General features: G+C 50.9%; 1 protein-coding gene across 4 annotated transcripts in view; it reads right to left on the reverse strand.

The window, feature by feature from the left end:
- Positions 1–24140, reverse strand: part of LOC127046481 (phospholipid-transporting ATPase FetA-like) — a 137703-nt gene that overhangs the window by 71836 nt on the left and 41727 nt on the right. For all 4 annotated transcript variants that reach the window (XM_050943550.1, XM_050943551.1, XM_050943554.1 and 1 more), the window contains exons 4-6: positions 9218–9331; positions 5663–5761; positions 4296–4357 (exon numbers count right to left, since the gene is read on the reverse strand). In XM_050943550.1, coding sequence (XP_050799507.1) covers positions 4296–4357; positions 5663–5761; positions 9218–9331 — 275 coding nt within the window. The remainder of the gene's footprint in view (positions 1–4295; positions 4358–5662; positions 5762–9217; positions 9332–24140) is intronic.

The following is a 24140-nucleotide window of genomic DNA, read 5'->3' on the forward strand; positions in this document are numbered from 1 at the left end:
CAACCGGTCCTTGGTTCTGTTCACCCCAGCGTGGCCACTGGGATGATCATGGGCTAAGCTTAAGAGCTTCCCCCGGTACTTAGTTGGAACCACCAACTGTTTTTGCGGCTGCCATTCTTCCCGGTGTCCACCAGAAAGAATTTCCTTGTATAAAAGTCCTTGGTCTATAACAAACCGGGATCGATTAGAAGAGCTGAGAGGCGGTGGGGTGCTCCGTGCCGCCGCCCAAGCTTTCTGAAGGCTGTCATCCGCTTCCTGCTCAGTCTGGAACTGTTCCCTTGAGGCTGGGGTCACCAGTTCTTCCTCAGACTGTGGACTTGGGCTTGGTCCCTCTGGAAGTGATGTAGGTGATGGGGTTGTTTCCGTTGCTGGTGAACCGCTCTCCGCTGGTGCACCTGAGGGTATTTCAGGCTCTGGCTGAGCCTTTTGGGTATGGCTGTCTGTTGCTTCTGCCAGTTTTGGCTCGCTGGCGCCCTCTGGCGTTGAGTTTGAAGATGTAGTTGCACTTGCTGGTGCTGGTTGCTGTTCCAGTTCCGGGCCTGGGACTGGAGATGCTGTGGCTGTTTCAGTGGTAGGCATGGAATCCGGGTCCACTACCTCTGTCTGGGTCTCTGGTAACACAGACGGGGCGTCTGTGGACGGTTCAGGAACAGGAATGGGTCTGGAAGCTTGCCTGGTTTGGCTACGTGTAACCATTCCCACTCTCTTGGCCCGCCTCACCTGGTTGGCCAAGTCTTCCCCCAGTAGCATGGGGATAGGATAATTGTCATAGACTGCAAAAGTCCACATTCCTGACCAGCCTTTGTACTGGACAGGCAGTTGAGCTGTAGGCAAGTCTACAGCTTGTGACATGAAGGGGTAAATTGTAACTTTGGCCTTTGGGTTGATGAATTTGGGGTCAACGAAGGATTGGTGGATAGCTGACACTTGTGCCCCCGTGTCTCTCCACGCAGTAACCTTCTTTCCGCCCACTCTCAAATTTTCCCTTCGCTCCAAGGGTATTTGAGAGGCATCCGGGCCTGGGGATCTTTGGTGTGATGGTGGTGTAATGAATTGCACTCGCATGGTGTTCTTGGGACACTTGGCCTTGATATGTCCCAGTTCATTACACTTAAAGCATCTTCCATCTGATGGGTCACTGGGCCGAGGTGAGTTACTGGAGACTGGTGAGGTGGAAGGGTAGGGTGTCTGTGGCTTTACTTGGGTGGTATGTGGGGTCTTTGGCTGTCCTCGGTTGTAGGGTTTATGGTCTGTGTGCCCCCTGGGGTAATCGTTCCCCTTGACAGTAGCTTTCTTGCTTTCTGCCAGTTCCATCCATTTGGCTCCAATCTCCCCCGCCTCAGCGATATCTTTGGGATTTCCATCTTGTATGTACCGTGTGATGTCTTCAGGAACACCATCCAAGAACTGCTCCATTTGTATGAGGAGTTTTAGTTCTTCCAAGGTTTGAATGTTGTTTCCTGTTATCCAGGCCTCATAGTTTTTTGCAATGTAGTAGGCGTGTTTGGGAAATGACACCTCGGGTTTCCACTTTTGGGTTCTGAAGCGCCGACGGGCATGATCTGGGGTTATCCCCATTCGGTATCTGGCCTTGGTTAGAAAAAGTTTATAGTCATTCATTTGCAGCTTAGGCATTTCAGCTGCCACCTCTGCTAAAGGTCCACTGAGCTGTGACCTCAATTCTACCATGTACTGGTCTTCGGGGATGTTGTACCCAAGACAGGCTCTTTCAAAATTTTCCAAGAAGGCCTCGGTGTCATCACCTGCCTTGTAGGTGGGAAATTTCCTGTGCTGTGGAGCAATAATTGGCGCCGGGTTGTTAGGGTTGGCTGGCACATGCAGCCCAGCTTTTGCCATCTCCAGTTCATGTTTTCTCTGTTTTTCCTTCTCTTCATTCTCTTTGTTGTTTTTCCATTTCTTTTTGTTGTTTTTCCATTTCTTTTTGGTGTTTTTCCATTTCTTTTTGGTGTTTTTCCATGTCTCGGCGGTGGGCCGCCTCTTCTTCTGCTTGTTTCCTTCGGTAGGCCAACTCTTCTTCTTCTAGTTTTCTTTTGTGTGCTGCCTCTTGGGCTGCCTGTTCTCTTTGGAAGGCTGCCAGTTTCATGCTTTCTTCCTTTTCTTTCATCTCCATCTGTCGCCTGTGTTCAGCTTCTTTGATTTGTCCTTCGGCCTCAATTTTTGCCTTAGAAGTCATGGTTCCTGTTTTCTTGTGTTGGGGTGCCCTCCGGTGTTTATCTTTTGAACTGCAGGTTCTGTTGCCTCCTGAAGTCTGCCTAGCAACAGTGCTTTTAGCCCCTTTCTCTCTCTAGCTAATGTTCAATGAAAGGAAACCAGAAAAACCACTTTATTTGCATGCATATAAGTGCTGGTACTTGCCTCCTAATGGGAGGGCTATTGCATGACAAAAGACCCTTAACAGTTTGGTAATGGCTTCTTGCTTATTATGCAAGCCACAAACTGCCAGAGAGAGCAGAAAAAAAAAATTCTCTCTGGTTCCCTTTTAAAACCAACTGTTTCTCTCTCTGCTAAAAAGCCCTTAGCAGAGAAAAGAAAAATATAATATTCCTACTGGCTTCTTGATTCTGTCTATATCCCACCACTGCTACACCATATCATAACCTTAGTCCCAGACTTGGACCTTAGCGTCCAAAATATGGGGGTTAGTATGAAAACCTCCAAGCTTAGTTACCAGCTTGGACCTGGTACCTGCTGCCACCACCCAAAAAATTAGAGTGTTTTGGGGCACTCTGGTCCCCCTGAAAAACCTTCCCTGGGGACCCCAAGACCCAAATCCCTTGAGTCTCACAACAAAGGGAAATAATCCTTTTCCCCTTCCCCCCTCCAGGTGCTCCTGGAGAGATACACAGACACAAGCTCTGTGAAACTACACAGAGACTCCCCCCTCTCTGTTCCCAATCCTGGAAACAAAAAGTACTTTCCTATTCCCCCAGAGGGAATGCAAAATTAGGCTAGCAATCCAACACACAGATCTCCCCGATTTCTTCCTCCCACCAATTCCCTGGTGAGTACAGACTCAATTTCCCTGAAGTAAAGAAAACTTCAACAGGTCTTAAAAGAAAGCTTTATATAAAAAGAAAGAAAAATACATACAAATGTGCTCTCTGTATTAAGATGATACAACACAGGGTTAATTGCTTAAAAGAATATTGAATAAACAGCCTTATTCAAAAAGAAGACAAATCAAAGCACTCCAGCACTTATATTCATGCAAATACCAAAGAAAAGAAACCATAGAACTTACTATCTGATCTCTTTGTCCTTACACTTAGAAACAGAAAATTAGAAAGTAGAACTACTTCTCCAAAGCTCAGAGAAAGCAGGCAGGCAGAAAACAAAGACTCAGATACTCAATTCCCTCCACCCAAAGTTGAAAAAATCCGGTTTCCTGATTGGTCCTCTGGTCAGGTGCTTCAGGTGAAAGAGACATTAACCCTTAGCTAAGGGTGTCATCAGCAGAGGGAGAAAACTTGTTCACCTTAGCCTCTAAGGATACAACAAGAAGCAATGGGCTTAAACTGCAGCAAGGGAGATTTTGGTTGGACATTAGGAAAAAGTTCCTAACTGTCAGGGTAGTTAAACACTGGAATAAATTGCCTAGGGAGGTTGGGGAATCTCCATCTCTGGAGCTATTTAAGAGCAGGTTAGAGAAATGTCTATCAGGGATGGTCTAGACAGTATTTGGTCCTGCCATGAGGGCAGGGGACTGGACTCGATGACCTCTCGAGGTCCCTTCCAGTCCTAGAGTCTATAAATCTATGAATGCAGCTACATCTGGTGTCTCTGGGATATTTTGTAAAATAATCTGCCATTGGCATCTCCTGTTTAAAATCTACAGCCAACTTTTTCTGTGTGGGCTGATGGCTTTAGTGCCTACACTGACAAAGTGACACTACCTTTTGCTACTCATTAACCAGATACATTAACCAAACAATAGCACACAGCACTGTGAACAATGAACTTTCCTGGGACGGTTGTCATGCTACTTGTACTGAAGACGGCATAGTGAAATCTAGCTGTCTTGCACGGCGGGTGGGCATGAAGGAACAAGACTCTAGGGAAGCAGAGCACACTCTGGGATCGCATGAGGTAAAATACTACCTTAAAACAAAACTGCCATGATCTGCAGTGGAAGTAGAATGCACACAACAGAATGCACATAGTAGGGCGCTTTAATAGTCACATTTGTTGGAGTTGTCAGAAATTTTGATTTTTTGTAGAAGCGTCTCCTGGAAACAAACCTTCAGCCAAAATTTCCATAAAGAAATAAGATTTACCTGCCATTAATCAGCACCTGGACAGGACGGTTATTGACATGATTGTCACTTTTGTGTCGATTCTGAAAAACATAAAAGTTGACCAGTTGTTAGAAGAAACTTCACAGAAACCAAGTGTGTGTGATCAGAGAGTAAAGCAATCCCTTTTCAGGATTCCTGCCCAGCTGGAAAATGCTAAGGGCATAAATGCAAGGACAGACTAGTGCCATAACTCCTTCTATGCTCTTAACCCTTCTGTTTAGAGGAAACTTCGTTCAGCTAAATCAGAAATCAAGATGTCTCTGAAAGACGGAAGAGGAGAAATACCCATACCCATTACCAGGGCCAACTCTGCACAGGGGCTACTTCCCTTGACCCCTGCGCTTCAAGAGAACCAGTGTTTTTGGGTGCTCGCCATCAATATGCACCCATGAGCCAAAGACTCCATTCCACCTCTCTGGAGGTCTCTCCATCCAGCATTGTCAAGTCCACGTTTAACTCTGGCAGCGTCTGGTGCAGAGGGCTGGCTGGGACAGAGACTGACAGGCAAGAAGGGTCCTGGGATGGAAGGGCCCACTCTGCGGAGAAAGAGCTAGATGGGCCCTGGTGTGTCATTTAACCTGGAGTCCCACAAAACCCCAGGCTGGCCTTAACCGCCACAGTTCTGCAGATAAGGTGCTTGGAGGAATCCATTTATCTGCTGCTACATGAAAGGGCCATAAGGGGTTTTGGGTGCGTCCCCTATTTTTTAAGAGGGCTCTTCGCTGCCCGTATTTCAGAATGAGATTTCATTCAGTCCTGTTCAGAACTGCACCAACCCCTCGTGTGACTGGACCCAATGACCAGAGTTGTTAGAGCTCAGAAAACCACGTGCCAACACACATGCAATGGAAAGCACTCAGCAGCAGGCCTCACTCCGCTCCCATTGCAGCCAATCGGACTTTCACCACCAATTCCAACGGGAACAGAGGTAGGCTAATGCCGAGCACCTCTGAACAATCTGACCCAACCTCCCCCCACAATGTACTTTCCTAGAGGAGCTCTGCAGTGAGCTCTAAGGTGCTGAGCCAAGACTTTCCAACACGGGTGCCTGAGATCAGACTCCTCAATCCATATTCAGGCATCTAAATAAGTGGCCGGATTTTCAGAACTGCTGCGCCCTCCACAGTTCCTGTGGAATTCAGCGGGAGCTGTTGGTGCTCAGGACTTCTGAAAATCTAGCTACTTATTTAGGTGATTCAACAGGATGTTGGGGCCTGACCGCAGCACCCTATACTGGCCATAGACAAACTCTGCAACCACACCCCTCCGGCTGTATTGACTTTCATCGTGGCATTGGGAGATCACAGCACACTCTGAACTAAGGGGTGGAAATCCAATCATCTTACAAAATCATCGATGGCATCCTTGACACCCGACACAGCCAGCACCAGCACCAGCGGCACCACTGTTGTAAACCAAGACAAGGAGGAGACCTGAGGAATGAGCTGCAGGAGAAGAAAAGCCGGGATTTAAAACCTTTACAGCCAACAGAACAAACAAGTAAATAGACTGAAACAAAACACTGGATCCCAGGGAGGCTGCTAAAAGCTTTTACTCTGTATACAAATCAGAGGGAGAGAGATGGAAATTCTGCGCGATCATTTACACACAAACCTGCAAAGGAAAACCATCCTTTGTGTAAAAAGGGGCCGGGGGGGGGGGGGTCTTGGGAAAGGGAGAGGATTTATTTCCTTCTTTTTTTTTTTTTTTACATTAGAAATATCAAATCCCTTTTCGGGAGGACTTCGGCAGGGACATCTGGAGGCTGCGAATGGTGGCTCTCTCAACAGGCTGAAACAAGGCAGGCATTTCCCCCAGTCCTTGATTGTGAACAATGGGAGGAGGCTTAGCCCTGGCCAACTCTTAAGAGTTAAACTGATCTGACTCAGTGGGGGAGGGGAGATTTATTTTACTGGTCAAATGCCAAGTGTGGATATAGTTACAGTGGTGTGAACGTGACTTTTCCCAGTATAATTATTCCTAGGGCCGGCTCCAGGGGTTTTGCCGCCCCAAGCAGCCACAATAAATAAATAAATAAATAAATAAAATCCGCGATTGTGTCTGCAGCAATTCAACTTGAGGTCCTTCTCTCCGACTGGGAGTGAGAGACCCTCCGCCGAATAGCTGGACCTGCCGCCTCTCTCCAGAGTGGCTGCCCCAAGCACCTGCTTGCTAAGCTGGTGCCTGGAGCCAGCCCTGATTATTCCCCTTCCCATACGGGAATAGCATCCCTGGCATAAGCACTTTCTCCACACTAGGGGTGGTGTAGTTTATCTATACCGGTTACAGCAGTACAAATTTCTAGCGCAGAAAAGCCCTCAGGATGGGAGAGATGCAGCTTGGGATTCCATGTTCTGCTCCATGGTCCTATTCCAAGTCCTACAAATATCACCAGCGTCCTCTGAGTACAAGAAAAAAGGGCAAGGAGCTGATATTTGTAGGGGGCGGTGGTGGTGGTGGGCAAACGGAGGAAAAACTGAAAGGTAAAAGCCCAATGGCCATTTCTCTGAGCCCATCTTGATCAAGGCAATGGAAAAGCACAAACAGTTTTTATTTACGGTTGACCTTTAATGGTTCAGCAAAAGACACTGCTGATGAGTATAAAGGGACCTAGCCGATAAATCTTATCTACAGATTAAAGACCAACACACAGTGCCATATACCAGTAACAAGGCCGAGGAGGCACTTTCACTGTAAACCTGGGTTTTAGGGTCTTATGATTTCCTGAAAAATGTCCCTGTGAGCTGAAATTTCCCAGGGTTGTTCTCAGCACATAGGGAGGTTTTTAAGTTTAGTAAAATTCTGTTTAGTCATTTCCGAGTTGTCTGAGCGCGGCAAAGCTGATTCAAACAGGATAATGTGCCAGGCTCGTTTGTGCTTGGATGACTCTGAAAAGACAAACATCAGACTTGCCTTAGAATCAGTCCTCCGTGAGGGCCACGCTCTGATACCAGGGTTAAGAGACATGGTTTAAAAATGACAAAGTACATGACTTTTATCATTGTTTGAGCAAAGTACAAAGGTGCAGAGATGCTGATATAGGCTGGTGAGATATGCTCAGTTTTAGGGCAGACACATTGCTATCAGAAATGGGCAAACTCCAACCCAGGGCCCCGTATGACCCTTGGAGTTCTACACTGGTGCCTTCTGCTGTAACCTCCTTTTGTAGAGCCTACGTGCCCCAGCATGCAATTCCATCCCCTGCTCTGAGCACACAGCAGCAATCTGCTCCGTTTGGTGTAAATGAATGGCAAGCTCCTTGCTGTAACACCCTCAGTCTCATGGAAATGTTCGTGTTTGCAAAGTCAGCTCTCTCCCAGGTTCTCTGTTTATGCAGTTGGTAGATGTGACGTTGCACGCTATATGATTTTATGAAAATATGCTGATGAGTGTGAACATAATGTAACTAAAATACGTTTCATGCAAAAGGTCTCTTGTAAGGTATCATTACAAAGCTTATAATCTACTGAGTGTGGTCATCCTATTTGTAAAAATGTACCACTCTTGTATCAGAAACTAAAATATAAAATATAACTCTGAAGGCCTATTGTAATTATGCAAAGTGTGGGCCATTAATGGTGGTTTGGAATCTCGATGACTCCCATTAACCAGGACAATTGTCTGTAGATGTTTCTGTTTTCCTTGCAAGTCTTCCTGTATAGTGTGTGCTGGCAAGTAGGCAATGTCACCTGAACTGGAATCCATCTTTAACCTGGTGCTTTTCCATTGAGAAGTGGGGGTTGGGAACCCAGAGAGGGACAAAGGATTCCCGCCTTGTGCAAAAGATATATAAGGGGGTGGAACAGAAAAAAAGGGAGAGCCATCATGAGAAATCCCTGAGCTACCACCTGCACTGAAAGAAGGGCAGTACCAGGAGAAAGGATTGTGCCCAGACTAGGAAGGCATTCAGTCTGTGAAATAAACTTATTGAAATATCTCTGAGGGTGAGATTTTATCTGTATTCAGTTTTATTATTGTATTAGGCTTAGACTGGTGTGTTTCATTTTAATTTGCTTTGTAATTCACTTTTTTCTGTCTGTTATTACTTGGAACCACTTAAATTCTACTTTCTGTATTTAATAAAATCACTTTTTACTTATTAATTAACCTAGAGTATATATTGATACCTGGGGGAGAGAGGGCAAACAACTGTGCATCTCTCTATCAGTGTTATAGAGGGTGAACAATTTATGAGTTTATGAGTTTACCCTGTATAAGCTTTATACTGGGTATAACTGATTTATTTGGGGTTTGGACCCCACTAGGAGATGGGCATCTGAGTGTTAAAGACAGAAACACTTCTTATATTGCTTTCAGTTAAGTCTGCAGCTTTGGGGCATGTGGTTCAGACCCTGGATCTGTGTTGGAGCAGATGGGTGTGTCTGGCTCAGCAAGACAGGGTGCTGGAGTCCCAAGCTGGCAGGGAAAGCAGGGCCAGAAATAGTCTTGGCACATGAATTGGCAGCCCCAAGGGGGTTTCAGTGATCCAACCCGTCACAGTAGATACCAGCAGTTTGTCTTTGAAAAAGCTTGATAAGGACAGGTTTCACTAGGTGCTGCGAGAGGAAACCATCCCAGGGAACCCAACAGCAGCACTTATGTGTAGAACGGGAGACGAAAAACGGGCACAACATCTTGTAAACATTAACTAAAACTTCCCTTCCCTGGGATCAAGCCAGTATGTCTAACAGGCACTCCCACCAGAGAGGAACTATACAGCGTTTGCCAGACCTCAGCAGGACAAGTTTCCTTTCTTGCCCTATTTTATGTCTCTGCTTTTGGGTTTTAATAAGATGCTAATTCACATTATGGGCACAGCTAGTGCTTTATTCCAAGTCAACCCACAGCCAAGCACTGGGAAGGGGCCAGATAGTCTGTTAAAAAGGAAAGTGAATTCCTACCTGCAGAATCAGCAGGAACAGAAAATAGGCATTGGCTATTCGCTGAAACTGCTCAAACAGGTTGAGAGGCAGGAAAGTGAAGAAATTGTATTTCGATGTTTTAATTGAATTGTTCTGTGGAAACAAAAAGCAAACAAACGGACGGTAAAACAGGAAAAGAAATTGCAGCACAACCCATTTCAGCACTGTTTGACTGATTTAAATTTAGCAATAACATTGTTCACAGCAGCCACTCAAAAACATTTCCTTTTCCCCCAAGTCACTCACACTGAATTCTGATAAACAGAATTCTCTGGGGAACCACTTCAATTACTGTAAATGTATGACACTGCAGCTCCAGGTATGTATGACACACACACACACACTCTCTCTCTCTCTCTCTCTCTCTCACTTTCCTGTATTATGGGAGATGCATTTATATTCTTTTTGTAACTGGCACACAGCGAAGATTTTACCTGTTTTTGTTTGTTTCTGGTAGCATCGACAATATGCTAGCTGCTTTCCAAACAGCAGACGGGATCAGCTGCTACCCTGCGGGGCTCCAAATGTAGTCAGACAGACAGACAGCAGGCTGGGAGGCAGACATTGAAAGGGAGGCGGGAGTACAACGGAGGGGTAATGTGTTCAGCCATCTCATAGCAATATAGGGTTAATGTGGTGTTAAAATACAGACGCTCTATAAACTGTCCATCATTATCCTCAGCTTTGTCAGCTGGATCCCTTCTAGGCCTCATGGCAGGAGTGAGTCTTTAGGAGGGATTTGAATGAGGAGAGGGCCTTGTAATTTCACTCAATAAGAGCGTTTCATGCTCAGGTGCCATGGGAGAGGGGCCGCAGTGGCATGCGATTGGGGGAAGGAGACTCACACTGCTGGCAGAGTGGAAGGGCAACGCAAGGCCAGGGTAGAGGTAATGCAGAACTGGAAAAAACCAGATGAACTGAAGTTTGCCAGGCTCTGTAGCATAAGTTCACTACCAAGCTCAGAAGTCCCTGGAGCACTGGACAGACCTGTCCACCGAGTCACTTGCTAGTGACATGCTGATGCAGACACCAATATAACATTCATTCCAACTTTGCACATTTATTTCATACAGTGATATCTGGATTTGTTAGTTTACCATAACAGGACCCTGCAGGTTTTACCAAGCTGCACTTGATTAGCTACTTAAACAGCTCGTAACTTGAGGATCTGAAAAGGCTACTGGATCTGAGGCATCTACACAGATGGTTCTGAATATGTACCTAAGCAGCCATCCACTAATACAGCAACACAGTGTTCTCTTGGCAACTCGCAATTGTTAGCGCCCTGGGCTTGCATTTCCCATTTCCATCTTTTCTCTTTTAATTACAGGCCTTCCATCCAATAGCCATTCCTACCTCGAACCTCTTCAAACTAGAGAAAGGCCCAGGCTACTTAGTACAAATCTTGGTTTGGGTTTCCTCAAAGCTTCAGAGAGTTCTGATCCAGCGCTCTGATAAAATCCCAGCCCAGACCATGAAGTTGGGATCCAGAGATGAACTTCTCCAAAGTCTGAGGGGTTCCAAGTGAGATCTGTCTCTGCTCCTAACCACACTAAGCTACATAGTGACAGCTGTCAGTGCAGCCTGCCCCTTGCTGGGCAGGCAGGCTGGTAACCAAAACAACATCTGTCACCATTTCCATAGGTCAGGCCTTATCTCACCGTGATGGAGGAGATCAAGCAGCTCCTCATTGTCAGGGCCTTGCCTGCGGGGAGCCCAGGCCCGGATGCACAGCATCTCCCCAGTGACTTTTACCATGGTGCAGGTGTTCTTTTACAGAAGACAGCCCGACATGCTCTGTGTGAGGATGTTGGTGGACCACATTCAGGGGATGAGTCAGAACACCAGGTAGTGGCGATCCTCTATCGAAGCATGAACAGACACACTGGGAAAGGCCAGTGAGATGGAGCCAATGGGGGCTTCTCTGCACCAAGCACAGGTGTGAGAGAAGACTCAACCATTAGGGGATAGGGAGGCCCAGAAGTGGTTTCCTTGGTCTGGGGAAACACTTTACGAAATAGGCTTTCAAGCAGAAGTACAGTGGCTTCCTCCTTGCTATGGTTTAAAGGCTGCACTGGATTTTCTTTTCATGTGATTTTTTTCTTGGTGAAAAGTGTCTGAGCCCTGGAGACCGAAATCTTCTCAAACAGGTTAGTACTGGCAGCATGAGCTCAAGGTCACTCCAAGGCATCGGAACCCTGCTCTGGAGAGGTCCTCTCTAAGGATGTCTCCATGGCCCATTCAGACCTTGGATTCTCAGCAGAGAAGCCAGCAAGGGGAGCAGTAATGGTTGCTGTGATGCGCACGTCTCTCTGCTAGGAGATGTACCGGCTCCACCAGTATGGGCAGTTGAACAGATGTTGCACAGAAACAGCTTTTAGATAGTGACAAGCAGGGATGGATTTGAATGGGTGGAGTATATAGCTCCTTATAGCATAGTTGTTTCTAAGGTGAACCAAAGGGCACCGTCAATCGCTCACTAATCCAGTCCTTTTCCTGTGCACACGGCATCACCTTTGGAAGTGTCTATTGGCATGTCAGTGGGCCAGTGTCATCACACTGGCGTGGTGGTGGATAACGTTGTGACGAACTGGGAAAGTTCTTAATGTTTTCTCTAAATACTGTGTTGGTGCCTCAGTGTCCCCATGGCAGTTCTTAAGTATCTGGCAGAGCAAAGGGCCAGTGCACCTAAATGCCTAACGCTCTGTCTCCTAGCAACTAATGGCCTGGGCCCCTCCTCTGCAAAGGTGCCAGCTAAAGGTGTTGAAGACAAAGGGATCAGGTAACCTCCTGGCCCGGGAAAGGGGCTAAGGAGAGAGGAGGGGCTGGGAGGGGTTGTTAGTCTGGAGCTGGCTGGGGTCAAGGGTGGAAGGCAGACCTGGGGGTCTGGCTCACTGCCCCCCAAAATGGACCCAGCCGAGGGGTCCGGTTCGCTGTATCTACAAGCTCTGTTTTAAAACCTGTTCCTGTCATCGAATAAACCTCTGTTTTACTGGCTGGCTGAGAGTTACGTCTAACTGCAAAGTGGGGGTGTCACGGAGTGTGGGGGAGTCCGGCCCTGCACCCCTCTTCCTGGGACCCACAGTGACTCTCAGCCAGTCAGTAAAACAGAAGGTTTATTGGACAACAGGAACACAGGTTACAGCAGAGCTTGCAGGCACAGTCAGGACCCCTCCACCGAGTCCTTCTGGGCTTTCAGGGTGCTTGGATCCCAGCTAGGATACCCTGAATTCCGCCCATCCAGCCCCAAGCCCAAACTCCAACTGCTTCCCTCCTGCCACTCCCTTCCTTTGTCCCCTTCCCGGGCAAAGGTGTTGACCTTTCTCCTCCCTTACCTAGCTCAGGTTACAGGCTCTGGCATCGTCCATCTCCTAAAGTCCTCCCCTGCTCTCCCACTCCCCACACAGACAGTCCCTACTGCATCACATCTCTCCCCCCTTCGAGACTGAACTGAGCGGGGTCACTCTGCCCAGTGACCTGGGGAAGTTCAGGGTCCCCTCTCCGGGACAACGCATCCGCTGTCAGGTTGGCACTTCCCTTCACATGGACCACGTCCATGTCATAGTCCTGCAGGAGCAGGCTCCACCTCAGGAGCTTGGCGTTGGCTCCTTTCATCTGGTGCAGCCAGGTCAGGGGAGAGTGGTCGGTGTACACGGTGAAGTGTCGCCCAAAGAGATATGGCTCTAGCTTCTTAAGGGCCCACACCATGGCCAGGCATTCCTTCTCGATGGCCGCGTAGCTTTGTTCCCGGGGTAGCAGCTTCTTACTCAGGTACACGATGGGGTGTCTCTCCCCCTTTTCATCCTCCTGCATTAACACCGCCCCCAGTCCCGTGTCTGAGGCATCGGTGAACACCATAAAGGGTTTGTCAAAATCTGGGTTTGCCAGAACTGGGTCGCTAACCAGAGCCTCCTTCAGCGCCCGGAAAGCCTCCTGGCACTGCTCAGTCCAGATCACCTTGTCTGGCTTCCCCTTTTTGCACAGTTCAGTGATGGGGCCGGCTATGGCACTGAAGTGGGGCACGAACCTTCGATAGTACCCCGCCATCCCAATAAAGGCCTGGACCTGCTTTTTGGTTTGGGGAGCAGGCCAGTCTCTGATCACCTCCACCTTGGCTGGTTCCGGCTTCAGGCAGCCGCTCCCCACCCGATGGCCCAGGTAAGATACTTCAGCCATCCCCACCTTGCACTTCTCAGCCTTTACTGTTAACCCAGCCTTTCGGAGTCGGTCCAGGACTTGTTTAACCTGGGACACGTGGTCCTCCCAGGTCTGGCTGAAGACGCAGATGTCGTCAATATACGCCACGGCAAAACTCTCCATCCCCCTCAGTAGCTGATCCACCAGGCGCTGGAAGGTGGCCGGCGCTCCCTTGAGGCCGAAGGGCAGGGTCAAAAACTCATAGAGCCCCAGAGGGGTGATAAAGGCCGATTTCAGCCTGGCATCTGCGTCCAGCGGCACTTGCCAGTAGCCTTTGGTAAGATCCATAGTGGTGAGGTACCGTGCACCTCCCAGCTTGTCTAGGAGCTCGTCAGGCCTGGGCATAGGGTAGGCATCAGATACGGTGATGGCATTGAGCTTTCGATAGTCCACACAGAACCGGATTGACCCATCCTTCTTGGGAACCAGCACTACTGGCGAGGCCCAAGGGCTGGAAGACGGCTGGATCACCCCCAAAGCCAGCATGTCCCTGACCTCTCTTTCAAGATCCTGGGCAGTTTTACCAGTGACCCGAAAAGGGGAGCATCTTATAGGGGGGTGTGACCCGGTCTCCACCCGGTGGACAGTCAAATTAGTGCGTCCAGGCTGGTTGGAAAACAGCTGTCTGTACAGATGCAGCACCCCTCTGATCTCAGCGTGCTGGCCCGGGCTCTTCTGATCAGAGAGGGGAATCGCCTCCAGGGGGGAACCAGTTTTTGTCCCAGGGAATAGATCCACTAAGGGGTCATCTCCCTGCCCCTCCCAATGTCCACACACGGCCAACACCACATTCCCCCTGTCATAGTATGGTTTCATCATGTTCACATGGTACACCCGACGGTGATGTGCCCGGTTTGACAGCTCCACCACATAGTTTACCTCATTCAGTTGCTTGATAACCTTGAAGGGCCCTTCCCAGGCGGCCTGGAGTTTGTTTCTCCTCACGGGGATGAGAACCATCACCTGATCCCCGGTGGCGAAGGCACGGGCTCGGGCTGTGCGGTCATACCAGACCTTCTGCCTCCTCTGGGCTCGGGCCAGATTCTCCCTGGCCAGGCCCATGAGCTCGGCCAGTCTTTCCCGGAAGGTCAGGACATACTCCACCACTGACTCTCCCTCGGGAGAGGCCTTCCCCTCCCATTCGTCCCTCATCAGGTCTAGGGGCCCCCTCACCCGCCTTCCATACAACAGTTCGAAAGGTGAAAACCCAGTAGATTCCTGGGGTACCTCCCTGTACGCAAACAGCAGGTGAGGTAAGTACTTGTCCCAATCTTGCGGATGCTGGTTCATAAATGTTTTTAGCATCATCTTCAGCGTCCCGTTGAACCTTTCTACCAGCCCGTTCGACTGGGGGTGATACGCTGAGGCCCAGTTGTGCTGGACCCCACATTTCTGCCATAAGGACCGGAGCAGGGCCGACATGAAGTTGGACCCCTGGTCCGTTAAGACCTCCTTGGGGAACCCCACCCGGCTGAAAATTGTCAGCAGCGCATCTGCCACTGTGTCTGCTTCGATAGAGGACAAGGCCACCGCCTCGGGGTAGCGAGTGGCAAAATCCACCACCACCAGGATGTATTTCTTCCCTGACCGGGTCGTCTTGCTGAGAGGTCCCACTATGTCCATGGCCACCTTCTGGAAAGGTTCTTCTATGATGGGTAAAGGCCTCAAAGCTGCTTTCCCCTTGTCCCGGGCCTTCCCCACCCTCTGGCAGGGATCACAGGATTGGCAGTACTGTCGGACATGGGTAAAGACCCCAGGCCAGTAAAAGTTCTGTAGCAGCCTCTGCCTGGTGCGCCGGATTCCCTGGTGCCCTGCGAGAGGGATGTCATGGGCCAGGTACAACAGCTTGTGACGGAACTTCTGGGGAACCACCAACTGCCTCCTGATCCCCCATGACTCTACTTCCCCTGGGGGAGCCCATTCTCGGTACAGGAACCCCTTCTCCCACAGGAACCTCTCCTTGCAACCTCTCCTCATGGTCTGTACCGCACTAAGGTCAGCCCGGTCCCGGTGCTTCCGCAAGGAGGGATCTTTCTGCAACTCGGCCTGGAACTCAGCAGCTGGGACAGGAATGGGGACCGGCTCTCCCTTGCTGGCTGGGTCTGAGGCCGCAGCCTCTCTGCACCGTGCCCCTGGGCGTTCCCCGCTCCCTGAGTTAGGGTCCTGCACCTCAGGTCGAGTACCTTCCCCGTTTTCGGGGTGCAGTGCCATTTGCCGACTCTGACTACGAGTCACGACCAGGGCACTCTGGGTGTTAGTAGGCCAGTCCTCAAGGTCCCCTCCCATTAACACGTCAGTGGGCAAATATTGGTGTACCCCCACATCCTTGGGGCCCTCCTTGGCCCCCCATTTCAGGTGTACCCTTGCCACGGGTACCTTGAATGGGGTCCCGCCCACGCCCATCAGGGTCAGGTAGGTGTCGGGCACCATCCGATCTGAGGCCACCACCTCGGGCCGGGCCAGCGTCACCTCTGCGCCCGTGTCCCAGTACCCAGTGACCTTCCTCCCATCCACTTCCAGGGAAACAATGCACTCTTTCCGGAGGGGCAGCCCCGCGCCCACCCGGTAAACCAAAAACCCGGAACCGGGAGCATCCATAGGTGGTATGTTGCCAACCCCCCTTTCCTGGGAATGTAGCCCCTCCTCCGATTGGGTTTTTACCCAGTCCACCCTCTGCGGGTTGGGTCTGCTTGGTCTGTCCCTGAGCTTGGGGCACTGGGCCCGTATGTGACCTCGTTGGCCACAGCGATAGCAGCCCATATCTCGTGGGTCCCCTTGAGTGGGTCAGAGGGACCTGCCGCTGGATGTTCCCCTTTTGGGGGGGTTCTCCATAGGCCCCCTTTGGGAGGTCCCATGTTGACTCTCTCTCTGCGTTGAGGCAGGCCTGCTCCTTCGAGACTCCTCCCTGCCATCCCCTGCCCGACTGTCCACAAATTGGTCGGCCAGCTGGCCTGCGTGCTGCGGGTTCTCCGGCTTCTGGTCCATCAACCACAGCCTCAGGTCGGACGGGCACTGCTCGTACAGGTGCTCCAGTATGAATAGGTCAAGCAGGTCCTCTTTAGTTTGGGCCCCAGCTGTCCACTTGCGGGCATACCCCTGCGCCCGGTTGACCAGTTGTAGGTATGTAACCTCACGGGTTTTACGCTGGCTCCGGAACTTTTTCCGGTACATCTCAGGAGTCAGCCCAAACTCGCGGAGCAGGGCCTGTTTGAACAGTTCGTAGTCCCCTGCCTCCGCCCCTTTCAGTCGGCTGTACACCTCCACGGCTGTGGAGTCCAGTAAGGGGGTGAGAACTGCGATCCTGTCTGCAGGGTCAACCCTGTGCAGCTCGCAGGCATTCTCAAAGGCCGTCAGGAAGGTATCTATGTCCTCCCCCTCCTTACGCCGGGGCAGCAAGTGCTTATCAAAGCTCTTTGTAGGCTTGGGTCCCCCCTCACTCACCGCAGCTGGGGCCTCACTGCTCCTCAGCTGGGCCAGGTCCAGCTCATGTTTACGCTGTTTCTCCTTCTCCTCCCGCTCATGTTTACGCTGGTTCTCCTTCTCCTCCTGCTCACGCTGGCGCTGGTTCTCCTCATGTTCACGCTGTTTCGCCTTCTCCTCCAGCTCTCGCCTCTTTAACTCGAGCTCCTCCCGTCTCAGCTCCCTTTCATATTCCAGCCGCATCCGCTCCACGGATGCCGAGCGTTGCCGGGAGGATCCCCTGCTGGGGGGTGGGCTTCGCCGGGCAGATCCCCTGCTGGCCGGGGGTGTCACGGTGCCCTCGGTATACACTGGGCTCCTCCCCGCCCTTCCTCTACGCCTAGGAAGGGGGGGTCTCGGGAAGCCCTCGTCCGCCGGCTGACCACTCCCAGCGGGGACAGACACTGGTGCCTGCGCTGCATCTGCTCGGCTGCTTCCCTCAGCGACAGGGCTCCGTTCATTCATGCGGTCTCCCTCCTCCAGCTGGGCAATCAGCTGGTCCTTGGTGCGTCTCCCTGGGTGCAGCCCCCTCTGCTTGCACAGCTCCAGCAGGTCACACTTGCGCCGCTTGGCATACATCTTCCTGCTGACCACTCACAGGCCGGGGTGCTCGCCGCTCCCCACGGTTTCCAGGGGACCCCTAGTGCACCAGCCCTTCTTGAGGTCACCACCTCTCTGCCAGGGTCGAGCTGCAGACTCCTCCGCCCCTGGGACCGCTCGCTGCAATCCCCCGGGGGACCCTGTTACTGCAAAGTCCTTCTCACTGGGCACACACTCCCAGGGGTTAACCACCCCTTCGTTTTACTGCTCCCCAGTCACTTACTGCAGGAAGCGCCGTCCACGGGGTGCAGTATATCCCACCGCTGCCACCAGTTGTCACGGAGTGTGGGGGAGTCCGGCCCTGCACCCCTCTTCCTGGGACCCACAGTGACTCTCAGCCAGTCAGTAAAACAGAAGGTTTATTGGACAACAGGAACACAGGTTACAGCAGAGCTTGCAGGCACAGTCAGGACCCCTCCACCGAGTCCTTCTGGGCTTTCAGGGTGCTTGGATCCCAGCTAGGATACCCTGAATTCCGCCCATCCAGCCCCAAGCCCAAACTCCAACTGCTTCCCTCCTGCCACTCCCTTCCTTTGTCCCCTTCCCGGGCAAAGGTGTTGACCTTTCTCCTCCCTTACCTAGCTCAGGTTACAGGCTCTGGCATCGTCCATCTCCTAAAGTCCTCCCCTGCTCTCCCACTCCCCACACAGACAGTCCCTACTGCATCACAGGGGGTGCAGAACCCGGTGGCTTCCCCAGGACCCCGCTGGGGTGGACTCGCTGTGGGAAGCGCACGGAGGGGCAGAGGATGCTAAATGCTCAAAAAAAAAACCCAGAAGGTAAAGCTGTGTGAGCTTCTTGCCCTAAACAAGTCTGCTCCAAGGGAAAGGAGGCTCCCCAAAGTCCTGACTGGCTTGGTGGGGAGCAGTTCCAGAGCATCGCTCGGTAACTCCGTGACAACTGGTGGCAGCGGTGGGATGTACTGCACCCCGTGAATGGCGCTGCTTGCAGTAAGTAACTGGGAAGCAGTAAAACAAAGGAGGAATAATGAGGACCAGGCATGCTAAAGGCTCAAAGAGAGACGGTTTCAGGGGGCAGTTAACCTCTGGGAGTGTGTGACCAGCAAGAAGGACTGTTGGAGTAACAGGGTCCCCCTGAGGACTGCAGCCAGCAGTCTCAGGGGCGGAGGAGCTTACCGCTCGACCCTGGGAAAGAGAAGGATTTTTGCAGTAGCAGGGTTCCCCGGGGGATTGCAGGAGCAGTCCCAGGGGCGGAGGAGTCTGCAGCTCGACCCTGGCAAAGAGGTGGTAATCACAAAAAGGGCTGGCACACCAGGGGTTCTTCCTGGAAACCATGGGGAGCCAAGAGCACACAGGCCTGTAAGTCCAAAGCCACTTGGGAACGGTAAAGTAATGGCCTATCACCATCTCCTTAAAAAGGACATTGTGATCCTGTGCACAAAAAGAGGGTTACGCATGGGGAAATTCACCAAGGCACAGTTAATCGTGCAGTTAAAGGAGAAGCACCGCTCTGAGGAGCAGATTCCTGGCCCAGATGGGGCTACAAGAGAATCTGAGAGCAGCTGGAGCATCAGCCAGGCATCCCCGGGAGTCTGGTCCCCAATCAGACAAGGGTCTTCACGATTGGGTTCCCCATCAGAAAATTGGAGACGGATGGGATGGGAGCAGAGCCCGAGAGAGCAAGAGGACCGTAAGAAAGAGCAAAAGCCTGAAAAAAAGCTGCAGAAAAAGCAGCAGCAGCGTGGACTGGTGATGGTGGATCAAAGAGACATAGGGGGCTGCCCAGGGGTTAGTGGGGAAACACGCCTGCGGGGGCGAGACCCTGGGACAGAAAGAACTGTGGTGGTGCAGCCCCAGATGCTGAGGGACTGTGGGACCTGGGTAAAGTTCCCTGAGGTAAAGCCCCTCGCCCTGCCTATGGCCCAGATCCCTGTGCAGACCCAGGAGGGGTTGGGCTGGCTGGTCGTTGGGGTTCTCCAGAATATCGGCTGGGAGGCCCTGTTGGGGGGTGACTGTCTCCCCATGGAACAGAATCCAGGCCCCGCTCCTGTAACAGCCGAGGGTTTAAATTCAAATCCAGGAAACCAATTGGCTAAAATGGAAATGGTCAGTAAAAATGCAAATAACCTGGCTGGCAGGGGGGAGGGGCTGCAGGGCTCAAAATACCTGCCTACCTGTAACCAGCCCCCTGGGGCTGAGTGGGAGGGAAAAATGCTCCCTGCCCCCCTGCACACGGGAGAGGGGGCTCACGCTGGCTCTGATGCTGGGACCAGAGCAGAGAGCTCGCTGCCTGTCCCCACTGGGACAGCAAGGGCAGCGCTGAGCACAGGGTGGGGGGGGGAGCTGAGATCTCATCTGAGTTGGGGGACACCCGGGCAGGGCAGGTCGGCTGCCAAACAGGTTTGCCTGGTCTAGACGTGCTGCTGGGAAGTAATTACACAGCAGGGAGGGAGCTACCAGGGACAGGGCTCAGGGGGGCTGCGACCCCAGGCCCAGCCAGCGAGAGGGAGCAGGTCCCACTCCCTGCCCCAGTCGCTAAATCCCAGACCGAGCTGCAAAGGAATCCCTCCTTAAAGAAGCTGCGAAAACTTGCTGGCCACTGCGCTGCAAACCCCCTTGGGGAAGGCTGCAGGGACAGAGTCCTGCAGGAGAAGGGATTCCTGTACCAAAAATGGGCTCCCCAAGGGGAAGTAAAACTGGGGAAAATCGAAAGGCAGCTGGTGGGGCCCCAGAAATCCACAGGGTTCTTCCCGTTCAAGCTGCTGGATGGGAGAAAAGTGAGGGGACCCCTAAACCTAAAAAGAAAGGACTGAATAAAAAAGGGAAAAGACCTCCGGGGGAATCTCTTCCCTAAGGTGGGAAACAATCTCCCCATCAGGTGTTCCCCATTCAAAGTCACTGGGAAAGCAGCCCAGAACCTGAAGAGAGAGGTCAGAAACATGCTGGCTTTAAATGGGATCCAGCCGTTTTACAGCCCATGGGCCTCACCCGTGGGGCTGATCCCCAAGGGAGACAGGATAATCTGGTTTTATGGGGGCTATCAAAAGCTTAAAGCCATCACAGTGTCCAATGCCGACCCCATGCCTAGGCCTGGGGAAATTCTAAACAAGCAAAGGGCAATAAAAAACTTGGCCCTGGCAAACACTAATAACGTGTCAAGTATCAGAGGGTAGCCGTGTTAGTCTGGATCTGTAAAAGCAGCAAAGAATCCTGTGGCACCTTATAGACTAACAGACGTTTTGGAGCATGAGCTTTCGTGGGTGAATACCCACTTCCTCAGTTGCATGTAATGGAAATATCCAGGGGCAGGTATATATATGTGTGCTAGCAAGCAAGCTAGAGATAACAAGGTCAGTTCAATCAGGGAGGATGAGGCCCTGTTCTAGCAGTTGAGGTGTGAAAACCAAGAGAGGAGAAACTGGTTCTGTAATTGGCAAACCATTCACAGTCTTTGTTCAATCCTGAGCTGATGGTGTCAAATTTGCAGATGAACTGAAGCTCAGCAGTTTCTCTTTGAAGTCTAATAACGTGTGCATCTTTAGCCAGACCTGGGAGGAACAGGTGGCCCAGGTAAAAAGGGGGCTGGGCTGCCTCAAGGAGGTGGAACTGACCTTAAAAGCTAAAAAGTGTAAGGGGGGACGGCAAAGGTGTTGTGTCTGGGCCACAAAGTGAAAAGCGGCTGCCCAAGCCCAAAGCTGGCCAAGGCCAAGATGGGCTCTCTTAAGTGCTGGGAAAAGACCCCGTCCCAGTTTGAACCCCAAAGGTATTGGGGTAGCAAAAGGGTTCAAGCCGCATAAATCTTCCCACATGCGGCCTGCAAGTGCCATCAAGCACACTCAACCTAAGGAAGGGCGTAAAACTGGACTATCCTGGTGTAACTCACACCAAGAAATGGGAAAGATGCTGGGGCATCCATGGAAACGTTGGTGGGTTCGAACTTCCCCAGGTCACTGGCTGGAGTGACCTCGCTCAGTTCGGTCTCAAAGGGGGGAGAGATGTGACGAACTGGGAAAGTTCTTAATGTTTTCTCTAAATACTGTGTTGGTGCCTCAGTGTCCCTATGGCAGTTCTTAAGTATCTGGCAGAGCAAAGGGCCAGTGCACCTAAATGCCTAACGCTCTGTCTCCTAGCAACTAATGGCCTGGGCCCCTCCTCTGCAAAGGTGCCCGCTAAAGGTGTTGAAGACAAAGGGATCAGGTAACCTCCTGGCCCGGGAAAGGGGCTAAGGAGAGAGGAGGGGCTGGGAGGGGTTGTTAGTCTAGAGCTGGCTGGGGTCAAGGGTGGAAGGCAGACCTGGGGGTCTGGCTCACTGCCCCCCAAAATGGACCCAGCCGAGGGGTCCGGTTCGCTGTATCTACAAGCTCTGTTTTAAACCCTGTTCCTGTCATCGAATAAACCTCTGTTTTACTGGCTGGCTGAGAGTCACGTCTAACTGCAAAGTGGGGGTGCAGAACCCGGTGGCTTCCCCAGGACCCCGCTGGGGTGGACTCGCTGTGGAAAGCGCACGGAGGGGCAGAGGATGCTAAATGCTCCAAAAAAAAAAAACCCAAAAGGTAAAGCTGTGTAAGCTTCTTGCCCTAAACAAGTCTGCTCCAAGAAAAAGGAGGCTCCCCAAAGTCCTGACTGGCTTGATGGGAAGCAGTTCCAAAGCATCGCCCGGTAACTCCGTAACAAACGTCATTTCAGAGGCTACCTTAGCTCTTCTCTATGTCCAGACAGAAAAACAGGAGCTCGATTTTCCATCCTATTGTACAAGCCAATCTGAAGTGCTTGAGCAAAGCAGAGATGAAACCCTTCCTTCATGGAAATCCCAGGACACATCTCCCAGTTAGCAGCTCAAGGCTGCACTCCACAAAGTTGGAAAAATGTTTATCTTTTTGTTTTCTTTAAACAGTGCTGTATGTCTCTTGCCATCAGGTAGCTGTCTGTGGGCATGGCAAGATGGGGACTCATGTTCCCCATTACAAGATCAGAACGTTACCGTTTTTAGGGGACTGTTAAGGGCTGGCTTGTTAATTCAAAGTGCGTCATTTCTAGGTTATGTGCATAAATGGGCTCCCTCCACATCGCAGGGCCTGAAATAATGGAATAACATCATCCCCATCACACACCAAGATTAAATGACCCGCCCAAGGTCACACTGTGAGGCTGTGAAAGAGCTAGGAATAGGTTATCTTGAGTGCCAGTCTTGAATCTTCACCACAGAAGCATGTTTCCTCAGGCCCCAAGTGGCATTCACATCAGCCTCTAGAAAGGTCCTTTACCCACACATCTGGCCAATATCATCGACAGTCACTTCCAAGTACAAAGGAGACAATATGGGCCCCAAACTCAAGAGGACAGTATTGAGAACTGGGAACTGGCTTCAGCTGTCAGCAGCCTTTAGTGGGAATCATGTACATTATGGGAAAATCTGCTTCGAGGACACTCAAATTACATTAAAATGGATTTGGCACCAGAAATCGCAGAGGCAAGATGGGAAGAGAGCAGGAGTGATTGCTTTCAATTCCCACATTCTAGTTCTGCTTGTAAATTATGCCAAGAAAACCGCAAATGAACCAGAGTCATTCATTCCATTCCATTTCCTAGTACCCCATAAGACAACTAAACACTCAGGTCATGTGACAGGCGCCATATGCTGGCCTGCAAGAATGTTTCCATCTGGGATTTTTTGCAAGCTGGCTCATAATCAATACATTGTTTATTGCACGTCACCCTTTGATACATAGGAGAACTGTGCATCAGACTTAGGACATGAAGGCATAAATATCTGATCTCATTGCTGTCCCAGAATGGACAGATTGAACCTTGATTTGCATCATCAGTCAGGGCTGGATCCAGGCCAAAAAAAAAAAAGCCACAATTGCGATCTGCGGCAATTCAGCGGGAGGTCCTTCACTCCGAGTGGGAGTGAGGGACCCTTCGCCAAATTGCAGCGGAATCTCAAAGTGCCGCCCCACTCCGGAGTTGCCGCCCCAAGCATCTGCCTGATAAGCTGGTGCCTGGAGCTGGCCCTGTTATGAGTGCTATTGCTGCAATTAAGAGTTTACTTGTTATTAGGCAATTTAAGTAAACCCACATGGCACCTTAGGTTCTACTTATGGCTCGTTTTCCAAGGTCTGTCTGGTAGAGGTGTTGTTACTAAAGGTTCTTCGTATTGCCTTGGTCTGTTAATTCTGCAATGTTTACATATGGATACTTTATTCTTTATGGCCTTGTTGATGCTCACACTTACTGGTTGGCCTGTTTGCGGCATTTAGCTAATCCTCGATGTGCTTCATGGATGAGATTTAGGATTTTTTCTATCATTTCATTTGGAATTACAATGCTAATGCCTCTAATCATGAGTCCATTTGATTCACTTGATTGTCCATGCTCTGCAAAGGAGTCTATTGTCACTTCCTTATTGTCCTTGACCTACTTGGGCCAGCCGCCCCAATGTAACAGAGTTTCCTGTAGTTGCATGTCTGTCAAGGTTGCTTTTTGTAACTGGAGTAGTCTCCTTCCTGATATTGGTCTGTATGCAGCCTCAGCATCCACGTACGCCTTTACATCATCTTTGAGCTCACAGAGTGTGCGATGCTGGGGTCTGTGACAGAGTGTCTGCTACTGCCGGATTGTTCCCAGGAACATACGGAGCAATTGGGTTAAATCATATTAACCTTAGCAATGGACGCTGGCATCTC

This window comes from Gopherus flavomarginatus, chromosome 3 (assembly GCF_025201925.1).
Source record: "Gopherus flavomarginatus isolate rGopFla2 chromosome 3, rGopFla2.mat.asm, whole genome shotgun sequence".
NCBI lineage: Eukaryota > Metazoa > Chordata > Testudines > Testudinidae > Gopherus > Gopherus flavomarginatus.